This window comes from Schistocerca gregaria, chromosome 4, assembly GCF_023897955.1.
Source record: "Schistocerca gregaria isolate iqSchGreg1 chromosome 4, iqSchGreg1.2, whole genome shotgun sequence".
Taxonomy (NCBI): Eukaryota; Metazoa; Arthropoda; class Insecta; order Orthoptera; family Acrididae; genus Schistocerca; species Schistocerca gregaria.
This window is the reverse complement of record NC_064923.1, coordinates 657,076,952-657,094,281: the sequence shown is the minus strand read 5'-3', so window position 1 is coordinate 657,094,281 and position 17,330 is coordinate 657,076,952. Positions and strand designations below refer to the sequence as shown.

The 17,330-nt window shown below is 40.9% G+C and overlaps 1 protein-coding gene across 2 annotated transcripts in view; it reads right to left on the bottom strand.

Annotated features, from left to right (window-relative positions):
* Nucleotides 1-17,330, bottom strand: part of LOC126266787 (b(0,+)-type amino acid transporter 1-like) — a 402,063-nt gene that overhangs the window by 238,901 nt on the left and 145,832 nt on the right. Inside the window, exon 1 of one of the 2 annotated variants that reach the window (XM_049971330.1) lies at nucleotides 7,449-7,667. The exons of the other annotated variant lie outside the window; for it this stretch is intronic. Coding sequence (XP_049827287.1) covers nucleotides 7,449-7,488 — 40 coding nt within the window. The 5' untranslated portion in view covers nucleotides 7,489-7,667. Of the gene's footprint in view, nucleotides 1-7,448; nucleotides 7,668-17,330 lie in introns of those variants that run through there. 2 annotated transcript variants of the gene reach the window in all.

Genomic DNA, 17,330 nt, shown 5'->3' with positions numbered 1-17,330 from the left:
TTCTATAAAAAATTTATTTGGATCGACTCTCTCGCAACACCACGCCTATGTGCACTGACTGGAAAATACACGCCATGGGTATGGGATCAACAGGCCAATGAAGAATTTTTAAAAGTGAAAAACGCACTAACAACAGCACCGATTTTAGCACATCCTGATCTAACACAAAATTTTTGTATGGCCACTGATAGCGCGAAAACAGGTTTAGGAATTGTGTTATTCCAAGAATACGAACAGGCAGGGTTAAGATCATATAGAACAATTGCCTTTGCCAGTCGGGTACTCACAAAAAGCGAGAAAAACTATTCAGTCACGGAGCTGGAAGCATTGGCCATTGTATGGGGCTTTCAACGTTTTCGATATTTCCTATTCGGTAGAAAAACAAAAGTATATACTGACCACAAAGCATTAGAATTTCTGTTATCCGCCAAACTAACTCATGGGAGGTTAGCCAGATGGATGTTAATACTACAAGAATTTGACTTCACTATTACACACATACCAGGACCAGCGAATGTATTAGCAGATGCTTTCTCACGATGTCCACAGGGTGCATCCAAAAACATAGGTTTGGAAGCAGCAGAAGACCAGTTTACAATGTACTATATGAAACAAGTACCTTTCGAAAACTACATTACGACAGCATTGAAAAACATAGGCAAAGAACAGGACAAGGATCCCGAAATACTAGGAATCAAACAAGTGGAGAAGTAAGGATTTTCCAGACATTCGACAGCACTATCACGTAAAAAACAATGTTTTATTTTTTAGACGAAATGTTGCAACGAATGAATGGTTAATTTATATCTCAGATGAACAAATTAATAAGTACATATGGTATACACATTTAAGTAGTGGCCACTTTGGACCAAAGAAATGCTTTTTAAAAATAAAACAAACAAGCCATTTTCCTAATATGGAAAGTCGAATTAGAACAGTATTAGTCAAATGCAAAAAATGTATGAGGGCTAAAGACGTCACTTTCCAAACCAAACCACCTATGTTTCCAATAATCCCTAAAAGATTAAACAAGTAGCTGCAACAGATTTGATGGGGCCCCTCCCACGCACAAAAATGGATACATTTTCATATTTGTCGTTTTGGAACTTACTTCCAAATATGTTACCTTGACACCATTAAAACGGGCAACAGGTCTTGCAATAAGTAAAGCATTTAGACAAGATTTTCTCAGACAAGTAGGTCGAGTGGAACGAATAATTTCCGATAATGGCCCACAGTACAAATCAGTGCAATGGCAGAACACGTTAAAACAACACAAAATAAAACCCGTCTACATATCTAAGTACAAACCTAGCGTAAATCCAGCAGAACGATCTATGAAGGACATAGGCACTTTATGCCGATTATATGCAGGCAAAAGACACAATACTTGGGATATATACCTTAAAGATTTTCAAGAAGTAATAAATGAAATGCCACATAGCACTACACAACTACCTCCAGTTACTGTACTTAAAAATGTTGAACCCCCAAACATAACCAGAGAAAATGTTAGATTTCCTATTGTACCACGTAGACAGCACAAACAAATCATAGCAACAGCACTCTCCAACATCAGAAAGGCAGCCATTAAAAGAAAAGAAAGAGGAGATAGAACAGCAATTAAAAGAACATTCTCAGTAGGCCAGAAAGTATTTGTAAAAACACACCATCTCTCCAGCAAATAGAAACACAAAATACATAAGTTTTACGCTGCATACAAAGGACCTGTCATAATTAGCCGAATTGCTCATGATAATGCTGTGGAACTAATGAACCCAAAAACAGGCAAAACCTTAGGACTTCACCATGTGAGCCATATAAAAAAGTTTGAAGATTAATTTTATTATTGGTAAATAATCAGCACAATATTGAAAGATTATGTTGCAGATAAGATGGTCAGGATAAAGAAGAATGAAGAGAGAGGAAGGTGGGAAAAAGAAAGTATTTCAATAATAACGCAAGAGTACCATAGATTAAGGTGAAGGGATAAAGCGTAGATAGTCTAACAGCATGAAATACTAAAATGCTATACACCACGACACTACACAAAAATAAAAAACGAATTTGAGGATTCTTGAGTAGACGTTAAGACTCCGAATATCTTAGAATTGTAACATGGAAAGGGCGCCGAAATTTGTAAAGCTTTTTAAGTAGGTGCAAAATAAGTAGATAGTATATATATGTTAGATGATTATAAGTAAAACGTTTTGTAAGAACCATTGTAAAAACTCCAGCAAGGAAGAGATGCAACGACCCCCAAGTTGCAACGCGAGATGTATCAAGAAAGAAAAGTACGTAATTAGCAAGACACGATTCCTACATAGCAGGAGCGTCGAGAGAAGGGAAAGGACAGCGAAAGGCCCTTGTATAGAAAGTGGGCAATAAATGTGCCCGCTAGGAGGAACCCTGCTCGGAGGGAACACCGAGCCGCACAGTGACAGACCCCTGCTGAGACGCGGCGGGACGGCGCTGGGACGGCGAACGCCGGAAGGGTCTCCGAGCCCCGAATGAACGGAGCGAGCAAAAAACGGCCGGACGAGAAGACCGCTTGGGCAAGCCACCACTGGCAAAAAATATGCGTAAAAGTCACACTACTGCTATTAAACAGCACGCTGATGCACGAAACTGAAGAAGAACTTCCACAAAGTAAAAATGACGCGCCCAAACAATTTATCAAACTGTTACTAGGAGGAGAACTTCAAAGCGACTAGTTATCAATAAATACTTCCATATCCTGCCCAGAGAAGAACCAAGAAACAAGTAAGAAGTAGAGAAAAAGCAGGAAGAACAGAAGTTGAAGATTCGCAAGATTGAGACCAAGAAAGAAGATGGGTGAAGAATAGACGACATACCTTCCCAAATCCCTATCCTATTGTAAACTAGTCGGCTGCGAAGTATTACAACGAAAATCGACCGCATTCAGCGACACATAACGATGACTTTCATGCATACAAAGCCAGTAAACCACGAGATTCTGCACTCACAGCTCCATTCCATTATGGGACCTCCACAACAGCAACACACACTAGCAAAGCCAGGAAGGAACGACGAACGAAGCTGTACATCAAATACTTGCCCACATCCATCTCGCTCAAGTCCATCACCTTCGTGCAAAAACATTCGCCAACCTCATGCTTGAACATTCATAGGATTGTGTGAATGTGTGAAATCAAATTATGTGATGTAGGAATTGTGCAAAAGAAACGTATGAAAAACTAAATAAGTAAAGCACACCAGACAGCTAATAAACTACAAAATAACTGTCATTGACTATGGACTTAAATAAAGAATAGATTATCGATAAAAATAAGTCATTAGTTCTGAAATGGATAGTATATAAAGAAACAATATGCCACTTATTTTCTCCTCGTAAAAATAAAAGAATAACTATATTTTACTTATTTTCTCGTTATAAAAACAAAGAATAAAAAATTATCTTGTTGGATGTTTTCCCTTTCTTTAACATTTGTACCATTTATTAGGATAATACCTCAATACGTGTGTATGTATATTTCTTTGTCAAAGCTTTTTTTTTTTTTGGAATTTGTAAAATTTGTTAGGATAATATCTCAATACTTGTGTATGTATATTTCGTTGTCAAAGCAATTCTTGGAAATAATTCTTATTTGTTAGTGTAACAATGTTGAAATGAGTGTCTAGAAACAAAAACATTTTATTTGTACATGATATTTAGAAAATGTGTTAGGAATAGATTTTACATAATTACTAAATTTATAAAAACATTATTTCTAAGAAAATCGATGTGAAAGACTCCTCACTTTCGATAGCAAACTTCTTAAAAAACAAACTACACACTTAAATAAAGAAAGAAAATAATTAAAAATTAATAATAGTATAAAAATATTCTTCTCTTGTCATTTTAAATTATAATGTGGAAGAATATAAAAATATAAATTAGTAATACAAACTAGCATAGAACAGAATAACATGGCTGAACAGTAGGCAACAAAATTTAGACACCAGAATAATTTTTGAGTGACTTAGACAACGATTCAATCATTGCCTAAATTCAGTGCAAAAATTAAGTTCGAAGGGTGGTGATATGTAAGGTGTCAGGCAAATCCAACACCTTACATGAAAACCCTGACATGATAAGCAAATCCAGTAGTATGTCACATAGCTCGGAATAAGTCGCGACATTAAATTAACCAAAGTAATACGAGTAACGAGTGAGCAAATGGAATACCACAGACTAACACAAGAATGCCTAAATGCATGTCGTACCTTCCCACCGTGAGGCAGACGCAGTTCCGAGGGGAGAAACGAGGACAGAAGCCGAGAGCAGAACCGTGTTAAGCTAGATAAGGGAGGGGCTGGACACCCACGCCGCGAGCCTACCCGTACGACTACACAACCCGCACGTTTTAGCGTGAGGCTTTTTCGCGTCTCAGGTACGTCAAGGATCACCCCCAGCCCATGTTAAAAGCTAGAGCCCTCCAGAAAAGCAGTATAGATCTTACGATAACACAAAAAGGGCCACTACCACCCGCAAGTTTTAGCGTGAGACTTTTTCGCGTGTATGTTACATTAGGATCACTCCTCAGCCCATGTTAAAAGATAGAGCCCTCCAGAAGAACAGTATAGATCTCACGATAACGCTAAAAGGACCACACCAGCTGCAGGTTTTAGCGTGAGACTTTTTAGCGTCTCTGTTACGTTGCAAAATTTAAAAAACATTGCCCCACCACGAAAAGTATAACGTTTCTCATTGGATAGACAGAATTTTTGTAGGCGGAGCTTAAGGTTAACATTGAGACCCTGATTGGTCAGATGAAAACATAGCCAGATAGTTTTTTTAAACTAACTTCGGTAAATTGTAGTAAGGAGAAGTTAAGAGAGTTGGTTCCGAGACGGCGAGCTGGATGGCTGCTGCGCCGGCCGCTGCCGCCCTGACGCTGCCTAAACACCGACAAGGTAATGAACGCACGCGATGCCGCATTTTTGAGCGTAAAAGGCTTCACTCAGAACTGCAGAAGTCTCATCTGTTACACCCCCTTTTTGCGTAATACTAATGGTGATCGTTAATTAAAACTCATGGTGCTCACATTTGCCACTTGAAGTAAAAATCTGAAACGCGACGATTTTTCTTTTATATAGTTATTGAGAAGCCACATCAGCCACTGTAATTTACAACAGATTAGATAAGTAATTAAAGATAATTGAGGGTCACTGTAGACCATTTTGATAGTTTTCTCTTTTGTGAAACTTAATTTAAACCTAGATTATAGATGTGATATGGCATAGGTCATCCTTCGATCGATTGTAGAACTTGGAAACCCTTTTAGGGAATATTCGTTCACATTTTTGTTGAACGCAGTTGGTTTTTACCATCCTGTATTAAAACATTTCCTTTTATCAATAGTGCAATTTATAAACGATGTTTTGTGAGTAGAATAAAATTTCCAATGGTAAACTTAAATGCTTTATCGACGTTATTTTACCAGCTAACTAAAAATAGGAAAGCCTTGAACCCTTTCCCCTAAATTTAGTTAGTATTAAGATTCTTTTACAGGGAGTGCAGTGGAGCTAACGCTGAGATCATTTAGTATTTGGTCATGTGTGGTCTGGCGTCTCCTTACCAGCAACAGGTCCCAGGTTCAAACTAGTTAATTCCCTAAAAAAAAAAACACGCTCAGAGCGTCGTTGCGCGAAAGTGGTAGGGAGACACGATATAGAACAAACAGACACCACCATGAATGTTTAAAGCATCTAGAAACGTGCTACGCATCCCTCCCGTGCGGACTACAAAAGTAAGATGAAACTAAGCACCGCGCGCACAGTTGTACACAAGTTCTATACGTGAATGAAATGTTAAGAAACTTTAATACTGGTATATTTGCAGACATCTTGTGCCAAGCACTTCACAATGATTTTCAGTGTATTGCTATAGATATAGAGTTACGGATTTGTGCATCTAATAATGGTGTTCGATTAAATGTCTAAAGAGACTTATGTATATTTCAAGCTAGAAGTCTCTGCGCCAATGCCTATAAAAGAAGGTAGTTCATTCGACTATTTTAGTGAATTTCTAAACTTAGTCTTGTTAATTTAAGGTTTTCCATGCTATTATGTAAGTAATGATATACCGGTTCTTATCAGACATGCACAAACTGAAGCTTCCTTTGATATAACAGTTACTTTTCTTTTACAACCCATTTGTGAATGTACTGCAAATTGCCTATAGTGGATGGAGTATGAAGTTCGTGATGAGCTGAAATTTACAATTTGTCTCTGTTATACTGCATATGTCTAACTATGCCCTCAGTTTAATAGTCATTGAAACATTCCTTCCCCCTCCTTCACCCACGCTCTGCATATAGAATTTTTCTTTGGCTACGTCATTTTATGATAGTCTCTCGTTTCACGATGTCTTTGGCTAAAAGGAGAATTTTGATGTATAACATTTAATTCTTATATGCAAATGTTATCAATATCTCTAGAAAGGAGGCGAACTAATATGTGATTCCTGTCTTAGCACAAATGATGACTAAAACGGTCCGAAGTTGCCACTCAATTTTCCCCCTTTCAGCTCTGTGAAATTTAGAAATTTTGTAGCTAAAAGGCATCAGGTCTTGTTTTCAAAACAAACAGTAAGGATGTCATCTGAGGATGACAAGACAGAATCATGTTTAAGCGATGAGATCATGTATCAGGTTACATTTCCCTGGACGACAGGCAATTTAGCCTACTCTCACTACGAGTGCATCAATTCACATGAATGCTTGTATGATTACTCTAAGTGAACCAGCAGTGACTTATCTTTCCATTCTTCTGCAACTTACGTCACGTTCCGTCTACAACGACGTACACTAGCAATTAAGAAATAAGGATTCTTACAGTTTAAGACAGTGCAAGTGCAGCGTAACCAGTTTTTACGTATTCCGTAAACTCCACATAGTGCTCAGAGCCATTTTTCTAAACGGTGCTGCCTGCCAAAGACGACATTTACCTCAGCATTATTCAGAAGCAAACCTGAGCCAATAGTTTCTAAATATAGAACACGGCTCTCAGATAAGGCACAGTCATAATTGTGAAGACTGAAGAAGGAATCGACAAAATGCTTCGATCCTCTGCACTTGCGTAATACCCTGATCTACGCTGTAGAGAAAAGGAAGCTGAGGACGTAGTATAGTGTAAATTTTGTCCCACTACTAGTTCGCGAAACACTAGGCTGTTGTGGGCTACAATGAACTACAGTGCTCAAATCGCTTTTTCAGAACGAACACTCATCACAATGACAAGATAGAAATGAAGTTACTGTCTGTCAGATTGCAAGTATACTGAAAGTAGATGAAAAAACGGGTCTGAATTCACGTTTCAGTTTTTGCCGCATTCATATGGATATTTGAACTGTGTCAACTTCAGACAACCAATTTACGATATATTTTTTTAAAGATAGAAGAGTTTTAGTGACTAGTTCTTACCTGGTTGGTTGTAGCTCATGTCTGAACAGTCGTCAGGCATGCACCAAAGCGGTCATGGAATAAAACAAAGTCATCACAGCAACATGGCAGTTTAGGATTTATTTATCCGTAACACAGGAAACTCGTATTAGTGCCCATTTTGTCCCACCTTGCCCCGTGTTTTCAGACACAATAATTGAACTAATTGACAGCAGAGAGAATTCAATGCCGTAGGCAGAACAAGGATATCTTTACGCACTGAGCGTATAGTTTGATACTCTTTGGGTTTATAGCTTACACCAGATCAGCGTTAATACTGTACTGAGCAGAGGTACAACATCGTCACGGTGCAAAAAAGACACTTTTTCATAACGAGTTCACGAATCAAGATATAGGTCCGTCAGACATTGAATGGACCGTGTAAGAAGCTTTACACATAAAAACAATAAGAGCCGTTCGTTGATCATGACCGTAATATTCCAATATCAAGATATTTTCGACGGTTATATCTTAATACTATGATAACTGACGTAACCAGAAAATACAGAACTCAACCTTAATTTAATATAGCTCTTCGAATGATTAATACATGTCCTCATGTCCCTTTCAAGTATTCCGATGTGAAACTTGCTAAGCATAAAGATGTTCATGTGTTGTAAGTAATAGTCTGAAGATAGATCACTTTCTAAGTACCACTATGTAAAACGTGTTTTATGTAGGCCCTTGAGAATGAAAGTAATCCTAACCTCGCACACAAACCTTACAATAAATAGTAATCATACGTATAAAATTAAAAATATTAAAGTTATGTTAAATTTTATTGTTCATAATTATTTATGTAATTTAGCAGGTTTATAGATATCTCAGTTTTCCTTACAAATGTAATGTTTCTCACCAAAACAGCTCGTATGAACGGGACGGCCGTTTCATTGTGCCAAGAGTACCTTTCCAAATTCCCTAGTTCTAAAATATAGGTGAAAATGTTTCATATTCGTGTAGAGCTAACAGTGAGATGATTTTAAGTGAGTACAGGAAGCGTCACATTTTTCTAGTGACTTATAACATTAACGAACAACAATATCTTACTTAGAGCAATGAAAAGATGACTACGAAGTTTGTATCATGCGTAGACTGTTACCGCATAGCCACTTAACTATTTTGCACAATGCGAATACTGGAGTGAACACTAATGAGTTTTATCATATTTCGCGACTGTAAAACCTGTTTGCGGTCCGATTATGATGGTTGGTGCAGGTTTATAAGTGCTTCGTCTCAACATCCAAGCAACAATAATATTGTTCAATAATGCATGAAGATGTAATTAAGTCTCAAGCCTTATATGCACTGGAATCTTTTATTCTTGGAGGCAGTTAGGTGTGCAGAAAAAGGAAGAGACCTATCGTAGGAAAAATTTTCAGCTCAGCCTGCACCGGGGAGAGTGGGATTAAAAGAACAGAGCACGAATCACACCAACTTTTAATCTTTAAGTCTTTCAGGCACATGCAAGTGAAATTTTTTGATCGCGAATCTCGACACCTCGTCAGAAGATGGGTAGTATGACACTTTCCGAAACATCGCGATATATCAACGCTACCACCCGGCTGGAGACCCGAGAAACCATCAGCAGCAGTATGCTACGGTCACATGCAGTATAATCAGTTTCTGGTGTATTCCTGGAACTACCAACAACTCTGAAAATGCATTTTAATAAGATGTTTCTGTATGTGTATTAATGAGTTGAATATGTGGAGGAAGCGTTGTTCATTAACTGGTTTGACCACGAGTAATCTCCGGCACACTTTATGCCATGTCATTGCTAGCATTTTAAAATAATTTGCAATGATTCGCAAATTATGTAATCAGTATAACAGTCTTACTAAATAATGTAAGACTATAAAGACTATTTAGCTTCACGACGGAAACGTAATTTCGTTTTTACCACTCAGAAAATTTCTTTTAACCTCTTAGCGGGTAACTGGGAACCGCTGGTCTAGAACTTGCACTCTTACATCCGCACTGTCTGTTCCTCGAGACATGTGTAGTACTCCTAAACAACGCAATAGCTGCAGTATCTTATCGTTCTGTAAACGCTGGTCCTTGCTGTGAGAGGCATAACAGATCTACTCACAAACAAACAACATTCAAATGTCATATCAGATGGAGAAACCCGCTGTATAATCCTCCCTTATGTACAGAAAGTAGCAACCTACTCCGTGCAGTTACGCTGAAATACTAATCATTAGGCTCTCCAAACATGTAGTAAACTTTCGTCCATTTCACGGTTCTTGCATTACATCATCATAGTGCTTAAACGTTAATGGCCCGCAGTATATTCCGCAGTTTCAGGAGCAATCGCAGCAATGCTTTATTTCGAAACACAAAAGGAATAGATCCAATGTGCGTATCAATCTAGCGTTTCCACACAACTAAACTTTTTTTCAAGTCTTGACATTGCATGTATTTTAGTGTGTCTGACCTCATCGTGCCTAGAAAGCAGCACTCCCATTTTTCCAGCAGAAAACGAAAATTTCTATAAAATTTCTGGTACTGCAAGAGCACCGGAATTACGAGGGCCACTTCAAAAGAAATGCACACTATTTTTGTAAAAATACAGTTTTCATTCTGCATGTGTGTAATTTTTACAGTGTTTAGATACATCTTTCCTGCTTGTTTTCAAACTTAGTTCAACGTGTTCCCGTGAGTGGCGCCGTCACAGCATATTTTCAAGATGGCTGCTACACTTTACGTTCGTCAGAACCAAAGTGTTGTCATAGAATTCCTGTGCTGTGAAAACGAGACAATGGGAAACATCCACAAGAGGTTGAAATAGGTGTATGGAGATGCTGCTGTCGATCGCAGTACAGTTAGTCGGTGGGCAAGCAGGTTACGTGATGAAAGCGGGCACGGCAATGTTGAGGATTGTTCTCACAGCTGCAGACCTCGTACTGCACACACTCCAGGCAATGTGCGGAGAGTTAACGAATTGGTGACTGCTGACAGACGCATTACCGTGAACGCTACGTTGGGATAGGGGAAGGAAGTGCTTGCAGAATACTGAAAGCGTTGACGTTAAAAAAGGTTTGTGCCAGGTGGGTTCCCAGGATGTTGATAGTGGCTCACAAAGAAACGAGAAAAACGGTATGCAGAGAACTTTTGGAACAGTAAGAGAATGGTGGAGATGAATTTCTTGGAAAAATTGTGACAGGTGATGAAACATGGCTCAATAATTCTTCACCAGAAACGAAGAGGCAATCAATGGAGTGGCATCATGCAAATAAACAAGGAAAAAAAATCTTCTGGAAAAGTTATGACTACGGTGTTTTTCGATTCCGAAGAACTCTTGCTTGTGGACATCGTGCCAAGTGGAATCACCATAAATTCTGATGCATATGTGACGACACTGAAGAAACTTCAAGCTCGACTGAGTCGTGTTCGACCACATCGGCAAAAGCAGGATGTTTTGATGTTGCACGACAATGCACGGCCACATGTCAATCAAAAAACCGTGGAAGCGACCACAAAACTCAGATGGACAACACTGAAAAACCCGCCTTACAGTCCTGACCTGGCTCCATGTGACTATCATCTCTTTGGGAAAGTGAAAGACTCTCTTCGTGGAACAAGGTTTGAAGGTGATGACTCCCTTGTGCACGCTGCCAAACACTGGCTCTAACAGGTTGGTCCAGAACTTGGCGTGCGGATATACAGGCGCTGGTTCCAAGATGGCGTAAGGCAGTTGAGAGGGATGGAAATTATCTGTAGAAATAAAAATATTGTTCCTAAAAGATGTATCTACACACTGTAAAACTTTCAAACATGTAGAATAAAAGAGGGATTTAAAAAGAAGTGTGCATTTCTTTTGGAGTGACTCTCGTAGGAGTGGGTTATCACGTTGCACATCCGTTCATCGCATGTTTTCAACTGCTTTGAAGAGTTTTGTTTTCTACCATCTGCCCGTGGGCGGGAGAAAAGGGGCGCGGCGTGGACATAACTGCACGCACACCACGTGACGGATGCGGCCGGTCTGTTGGCTCCGCAGGTGCGCGTGCAGGTGGCAGCGCGAGCAGATACAGGCCAACGGAAGGCTGCGGCACGTGGCCGCAGCCGGGCCTAATGGAATGACGGAGGGCGTCCGGCAGTTCGCACCCGGCTGCTCCACAGTCTACGTGACCAGAGTCACAGGTGGCCTGCTGGCCAAGCATTCAGGCTGGCTGCGCGCCGAACGGACAGCACATAAAGCGTGCAGCACCTGGAGGCGTCCGATACGTAAGCAAACGGAACGAACAATTAGTCATATCTGCGAAACGTCACGCTACTATCCTCTAACAAAGCGTCTAGTCTCGATACCGGCTCAGTTCCACGCGAAATAGAGTGCACTAGTTTCTTCAACTACGTCATACCTACCTGAAGCCACTCTATCGGATAATGTAGTGGCACAAAATAACGAGAATGATAATGGCTTCGTTTTAGTCCATGTTCGTAACAGTGGTTTAGTAAATGTCTGACTAAGGTCTAGTGATTCAGTGGGTCAATCGAGAGATGAAATAGGGTGCTCGATTATTCGTCAAATCACGGAAGTGTCTGGGGTTGTCTGTGAATGTGGCTGTTATATTAGAATATGGGAGTTCCCGGAAAATATTCTTCGCGAACACGTAGAAATAAGTGCAACTCTTTCTCAACGAAAATGTTGCAACAAACATCCAGGCTCAAATTCACATTAATTCGAAGTAGAGTGCTCACGTCATGGTAACGGAACACATACCAAAAACATCACTGCATCACCACCACACTGAACGACACCCTCCACACATTGCACGTCAAAAGCCTAATTGATCCACTGATACAGTTCCAGCAGGCTTTTGACACTGCTCCCCACAAGCGACGTCTAATCAAATTGCGTGCCTAAGGAGTGTCGTCTCAGATGTGCTGCTGGGTTCGAGATTTACTATGCAAACGTTCGTTGTAATTGATGAAAAGTCGTTGACTGAAACGAAAGTGACACGCGGCATTCCCATGGAAATGTTATGGGATCTTAACTCTTCCTCATCTATATAAGCAATTTAGCAGACTATTTGTTAGACTGTTTCTACATCTACATCGATACCCTGCAAATCACTTTTAAGTGCCCGACAGAGGGTTCATTGAACCACCTTCACAATTCTCTATTACACCAATCTCGTACAGCGCGTGTGAGCTCTGATTGCCCTTATTTTATCGCAGTGATCGTCCCGCCCTATGTAGGTCAGTGTCAACAAAATATTTTCGCATTCGGAGGAGAAAGTTCGTGATTGGAATTTCGTGAGAAGATTCCGTCGTAACGATAAACGTCTTTCTTTTGATGACGTCCAGCCCAAATCCTATATCGTATCAGTGACTCTCTCTCATATTTGGCGGTAATACATAACGTGCTACCCTTCTTTAAACTTTTTCGAAGTGCCCCGTCAGTCCTATCTGGTAAGGATCCCACACCGCGCAGCAGTATTCCAAAAGAGGACGGACAAGCGTAGTGTAGACAGCCTCCTTAGGTCTGTTACATTTTCTAAGTGTCCTTTCAATAAATCGCAGCCTTTGGTTAGCCTTCGCCCACAACATTTTGTGTGTTCTTTCGAATTTAAGTTGTTCGTAATTGTAATACCTAGGTACATAGTTGAATTTACGGCTTTTGGGTTAGACTGATTTATCGTGAACCGAAGTTTAACGAGTTCCTTTTAGCACTCATGTGGATGACCTCACACTTTTCGTTATTTAGGGTTAACTGCCACTCTTCACACCATTCAGATATTTTTTCTAAATCTTTTTGCAATTCGTTTTGATCTTCTGATGACTTTATTAATCGCTAAACGACACCATCATCTGCAAACACCCGAAGACGACTGCTCATATTGTCTCCCAAATCGTTTATATACACTACGGGACATTAAAATTGTTACGCCACGAAGATGACGTGCTACATACGCGAAATTTAACTGACAGGAAGATGATGGTCTGATATGCAAATAATTAGCTTTTCAGAGCATTCACACAAAGTTGGCGCCGGTGGCGACACCTACAAAGTACTGACATGAGTGAAGTTTCCAACCGATTTCTCATACACAAACAGCAGTTGACCGGCGTTGCCTGGTGAAACGTTGTTGTGATGCCTCGTGTAAGGAGGTGAAATGCGTACCATCACGTTTCCGACTTTGATAAAGGTCGGATTGTAGCCTATCGCGATCGCGGTTTATCGGATCGCGACATTGCTGCTCGTGTTGGTTGAGATCCAATGACTGTTAGCAGAATATGGAATCGGTGGGTTCAGGAGGGTAATACGGAACGCCGTGCTGGATCCCAACGGCCTCGTATCACTAGCAGTCGAGATGACAGGCATCTTATCCGCATGGCTGTAGCGGATCGTGCAGCCACGCATCGATCCCTGATTCAACAAACGGGGACGTTTGCAAGACGACAACATCCGCAAGAACAGTTCCACGACGTTTGCAGCAGGATGGACTATCAGCTCTGAGACCATGGCTGCAGTTACCCTTGACGCTGCATCACAGACAGGGGCGCCTGCAATGGTGTACTCAACGACGAACCTGGGTACACGAATGGCAAAACGTCATTTTTTCGGATGAATCCAGGTTCTGTTTACAGTATCACGATGGTCTCATCCGTGTTTGGCGACATCACAGTGAACGCACACTAGAAGCGTGTATAAGTTATCGCCATACTGACGTATCATCTAGCGTGATGGTATAGGGTGCCATTGGTTACACCTCTCAGTCACCTCTTGTTCCCATAGATGGCACTTTGAACTGTGGACGTTACATTTCAGATGTGTTACGACCCGTGGCTCTACCTTCCATTCGATCCCTGTGAAACCCTGCATTTCAGCAGGAACATAATTGGTATAGAGTCGGGACCAGACTACTTGCTTTTATTAAGTGATTTGAGTTGCTTCACTACTACGAGGATATTTACTTCTACGTTACTCATGTTTTGCAGCTGTTCTCGATTCGAATTCTGGGACATTTACTTCGTCTTATTTTGTGAAGACAATTCGGAAGGCTGCGTTTAGTAAATCTGCTTTGGCAGCATTGTCTTCGATAGTATCGCCATTGTTATCGCGCAGAGAAGCCATTGATTGTTTCTTGCCGCTAACATACTTCACATACGACCCCCCACTTCCGATCACGTCCCATTGGGGGAACTGCACATCTTTGCATAGCCGCAGCCCAATTCTCCCCCCTCCTTTGGAGCCACGAGCCGACCTCTACGGTAGAATATCGCGCAACGGTGTCGACCCTATACAAATAGTGTAAACGAGGGATGCTGAACGTACCAAAAAAAAAAAAATAGTGCAGCATAAATTGTCACAGGTTCACTGGTCGTCCGACGGGAGACGTATTGAAAAACCTGAACTGATTCACGCTTGAAGAGAGACACTAGTTTTACAGCGAAAGCCTACTTTCGAAGTTTCAAGAAATAGCAAGTGAGGATTCTATCGACATTTTAAAATTCCCCAGGTTCAAAATGTTCAAATGTGTGTGAAAACTTATGGGACTTAACTGCTAAGGTCATCAGTCCCTAAGCTGACACACTACTTAACCTAAATTATCCTAAGGACAAACACACACACCCATGCCCGAGGGAGGACTCGAACCTCCGCCGGGACCAGCCGCACAGAGCCGGACAATGCGGCCGAGCGGTTCTAGGCGCTTCAGTCTGGAACCGCGCGACCGCTACGGTCCCAGGTTCCAACCCTGCCTCGGGCATGGATGTGTGTCGTGTCCTTAGGTTCGTACGGTGAACACGTGGAGACGGGAGCAGAGAGCCACGTCCTAGACAGAAGACACTACATTCGTTCTACTCGCTTAAGCTCGCAAACTATTCCATACACTAATATGGAACTGTCATCAGTGTCTTCTAATAGGTCTGCGCTGTGTTTTCATTTCAGTTTGATATGCGGAATCAATTTTTTTTAAACCGTATACGGACGAGAATGTTAAAATTTTTCCCGGCGAATTGACTGTTCAAACAAATTTTGGGCTTGCAGCCGGTCGTCGTTCAATACTTCGCGAAGTATTGAACGAGGACCGGCTGCAAGCCCTAAATTTGTTTTAACAGTATACGGAAGGTTTGCGAAAATACATTCCCTAACGACATTACAGAATTTTCGACATGTAGGAAACATTTTTGTTATTGCATTTACGTGAACACGTTACGGAAACAACATTTTAAGGATACATCTTATTTGCATTCGCTGCAACCAGAAACTCTTGTATCTCCATCACGAGCTAGCTAGAGTTAAATTTGATGAATGGTGCTGCACTCTCAAGTCAGATCCTCACCCGTCCTTAGTTTGGTTCCATTGCTAGAAACAGAGCGCCACGTTCAAATTTATCCTTTGTTATGCTTTCCTATCAGGATTTCAACTTTATTTATATAGACTGAAGCGGTGGATGAAAATTTGTACGAAGGCCCGGAGTCGAACCCGGGTCTCCTGCTTATTGGGTAGGTGCGTTAGCTGCCAAACCACCTTGGCACAGCGGTTCACACAACTGCACGAATTACCAAGGCACGCCCCCTCGATCCAAATTCTCAGTGCTACCCCAGTCTGCTTTTAAACTCCCCCTAACACACAAACAGAATTACCCAGGCTCTTCATGCTGATGTGGAATAACACCTTACCATCGAACAACGGGATCCAGCAGGAAACCCAGGCATAGGTACTTCAACAAATGAAACATGGAGAGCCTCAGTAATTCTGTTTGTGTGTAAGGGGAATTTAGAAGTAGACTGGGGTGGCAGTGAATATTTAGCTCGAGGGAGGGATGGTTGCCAGGATGATCCATGCAGTTGAGTGAACACCAGGGTGGCTTAGAGGCTAACGCACCTGCCTAATAAGCAGGCACCCAGGTTAGATTCCCGGCCTTGGTATAAATTTTCACTCCCCACTTCTGTCTGTATACAGAAAATCATATCCGTACGAGACCAGTACAGTCTCTCAAACTGTATCATTTTGTTTGTATAAGCTTTCAATTTATATGTAACATAAAAATTTTGCCTATTAATCGACACAAAGAAACATCGATTTGCAAGAAAGACGAGTAGTGGTAAAAATACCCTACTTCAGTATTGCAACTGTTATAAAGAAAGCAAACACAAACACAAACACAAACACAAACACAAACACAAACACAAACACAAACACAAACACAAACACACAAACACACAAACACACAAACACACAAACACACAAACACACAAACACACAAACACACAAACACACAAACACACACAGTGAATTCGCCAGGACATCTTTTCTGATGACAATGGAGAAACTATTTTCTTTAGTGTGTCATGATCAGAGATGCCTCAATTAACACCTTTAACTGTCTATCTCTAATGGTGTTATCATTTCGTGTATCGATTTCTTTGAAATAGTGTCGTTTTGCTACGCTATTCCCACGATGCTCTGTGTGTGGCTGAAGAAACTCTCACAGTCGTCGGAGGATATCTTCGAAACTGAGTGCCTCAACTGCGGACAGTGCAACATTTTCTGTTGTTCCTGCTAACGTAACCTTCAGTTTGGGTGCATATCAACTTTTTTATGTTTGAGGTGGCAGTACAAGCTAGAGGCCTAATGAATGTACGTCCACAGGTTTTTGCAAGCTCGTCGATTTCGTAAATTGGATCTCGTGGGACTTTAGTTCCATAAGCTCCATGTGTTTAAATTGATCACTTAGTTTAACGTTTCACCTCTGAGCATATAATCATTTCCTTTTGATTAAGCGTCTTGTCAACGATATAATTTTTGGGAGCCTTATCAATAACAATGTTGTTGTTGGTGTAGGCAACTAAGGCGCGAACCATTTCTCTCTACTGATGTCATACCTCAATCCTCTGGCCGAGAGAGCAACA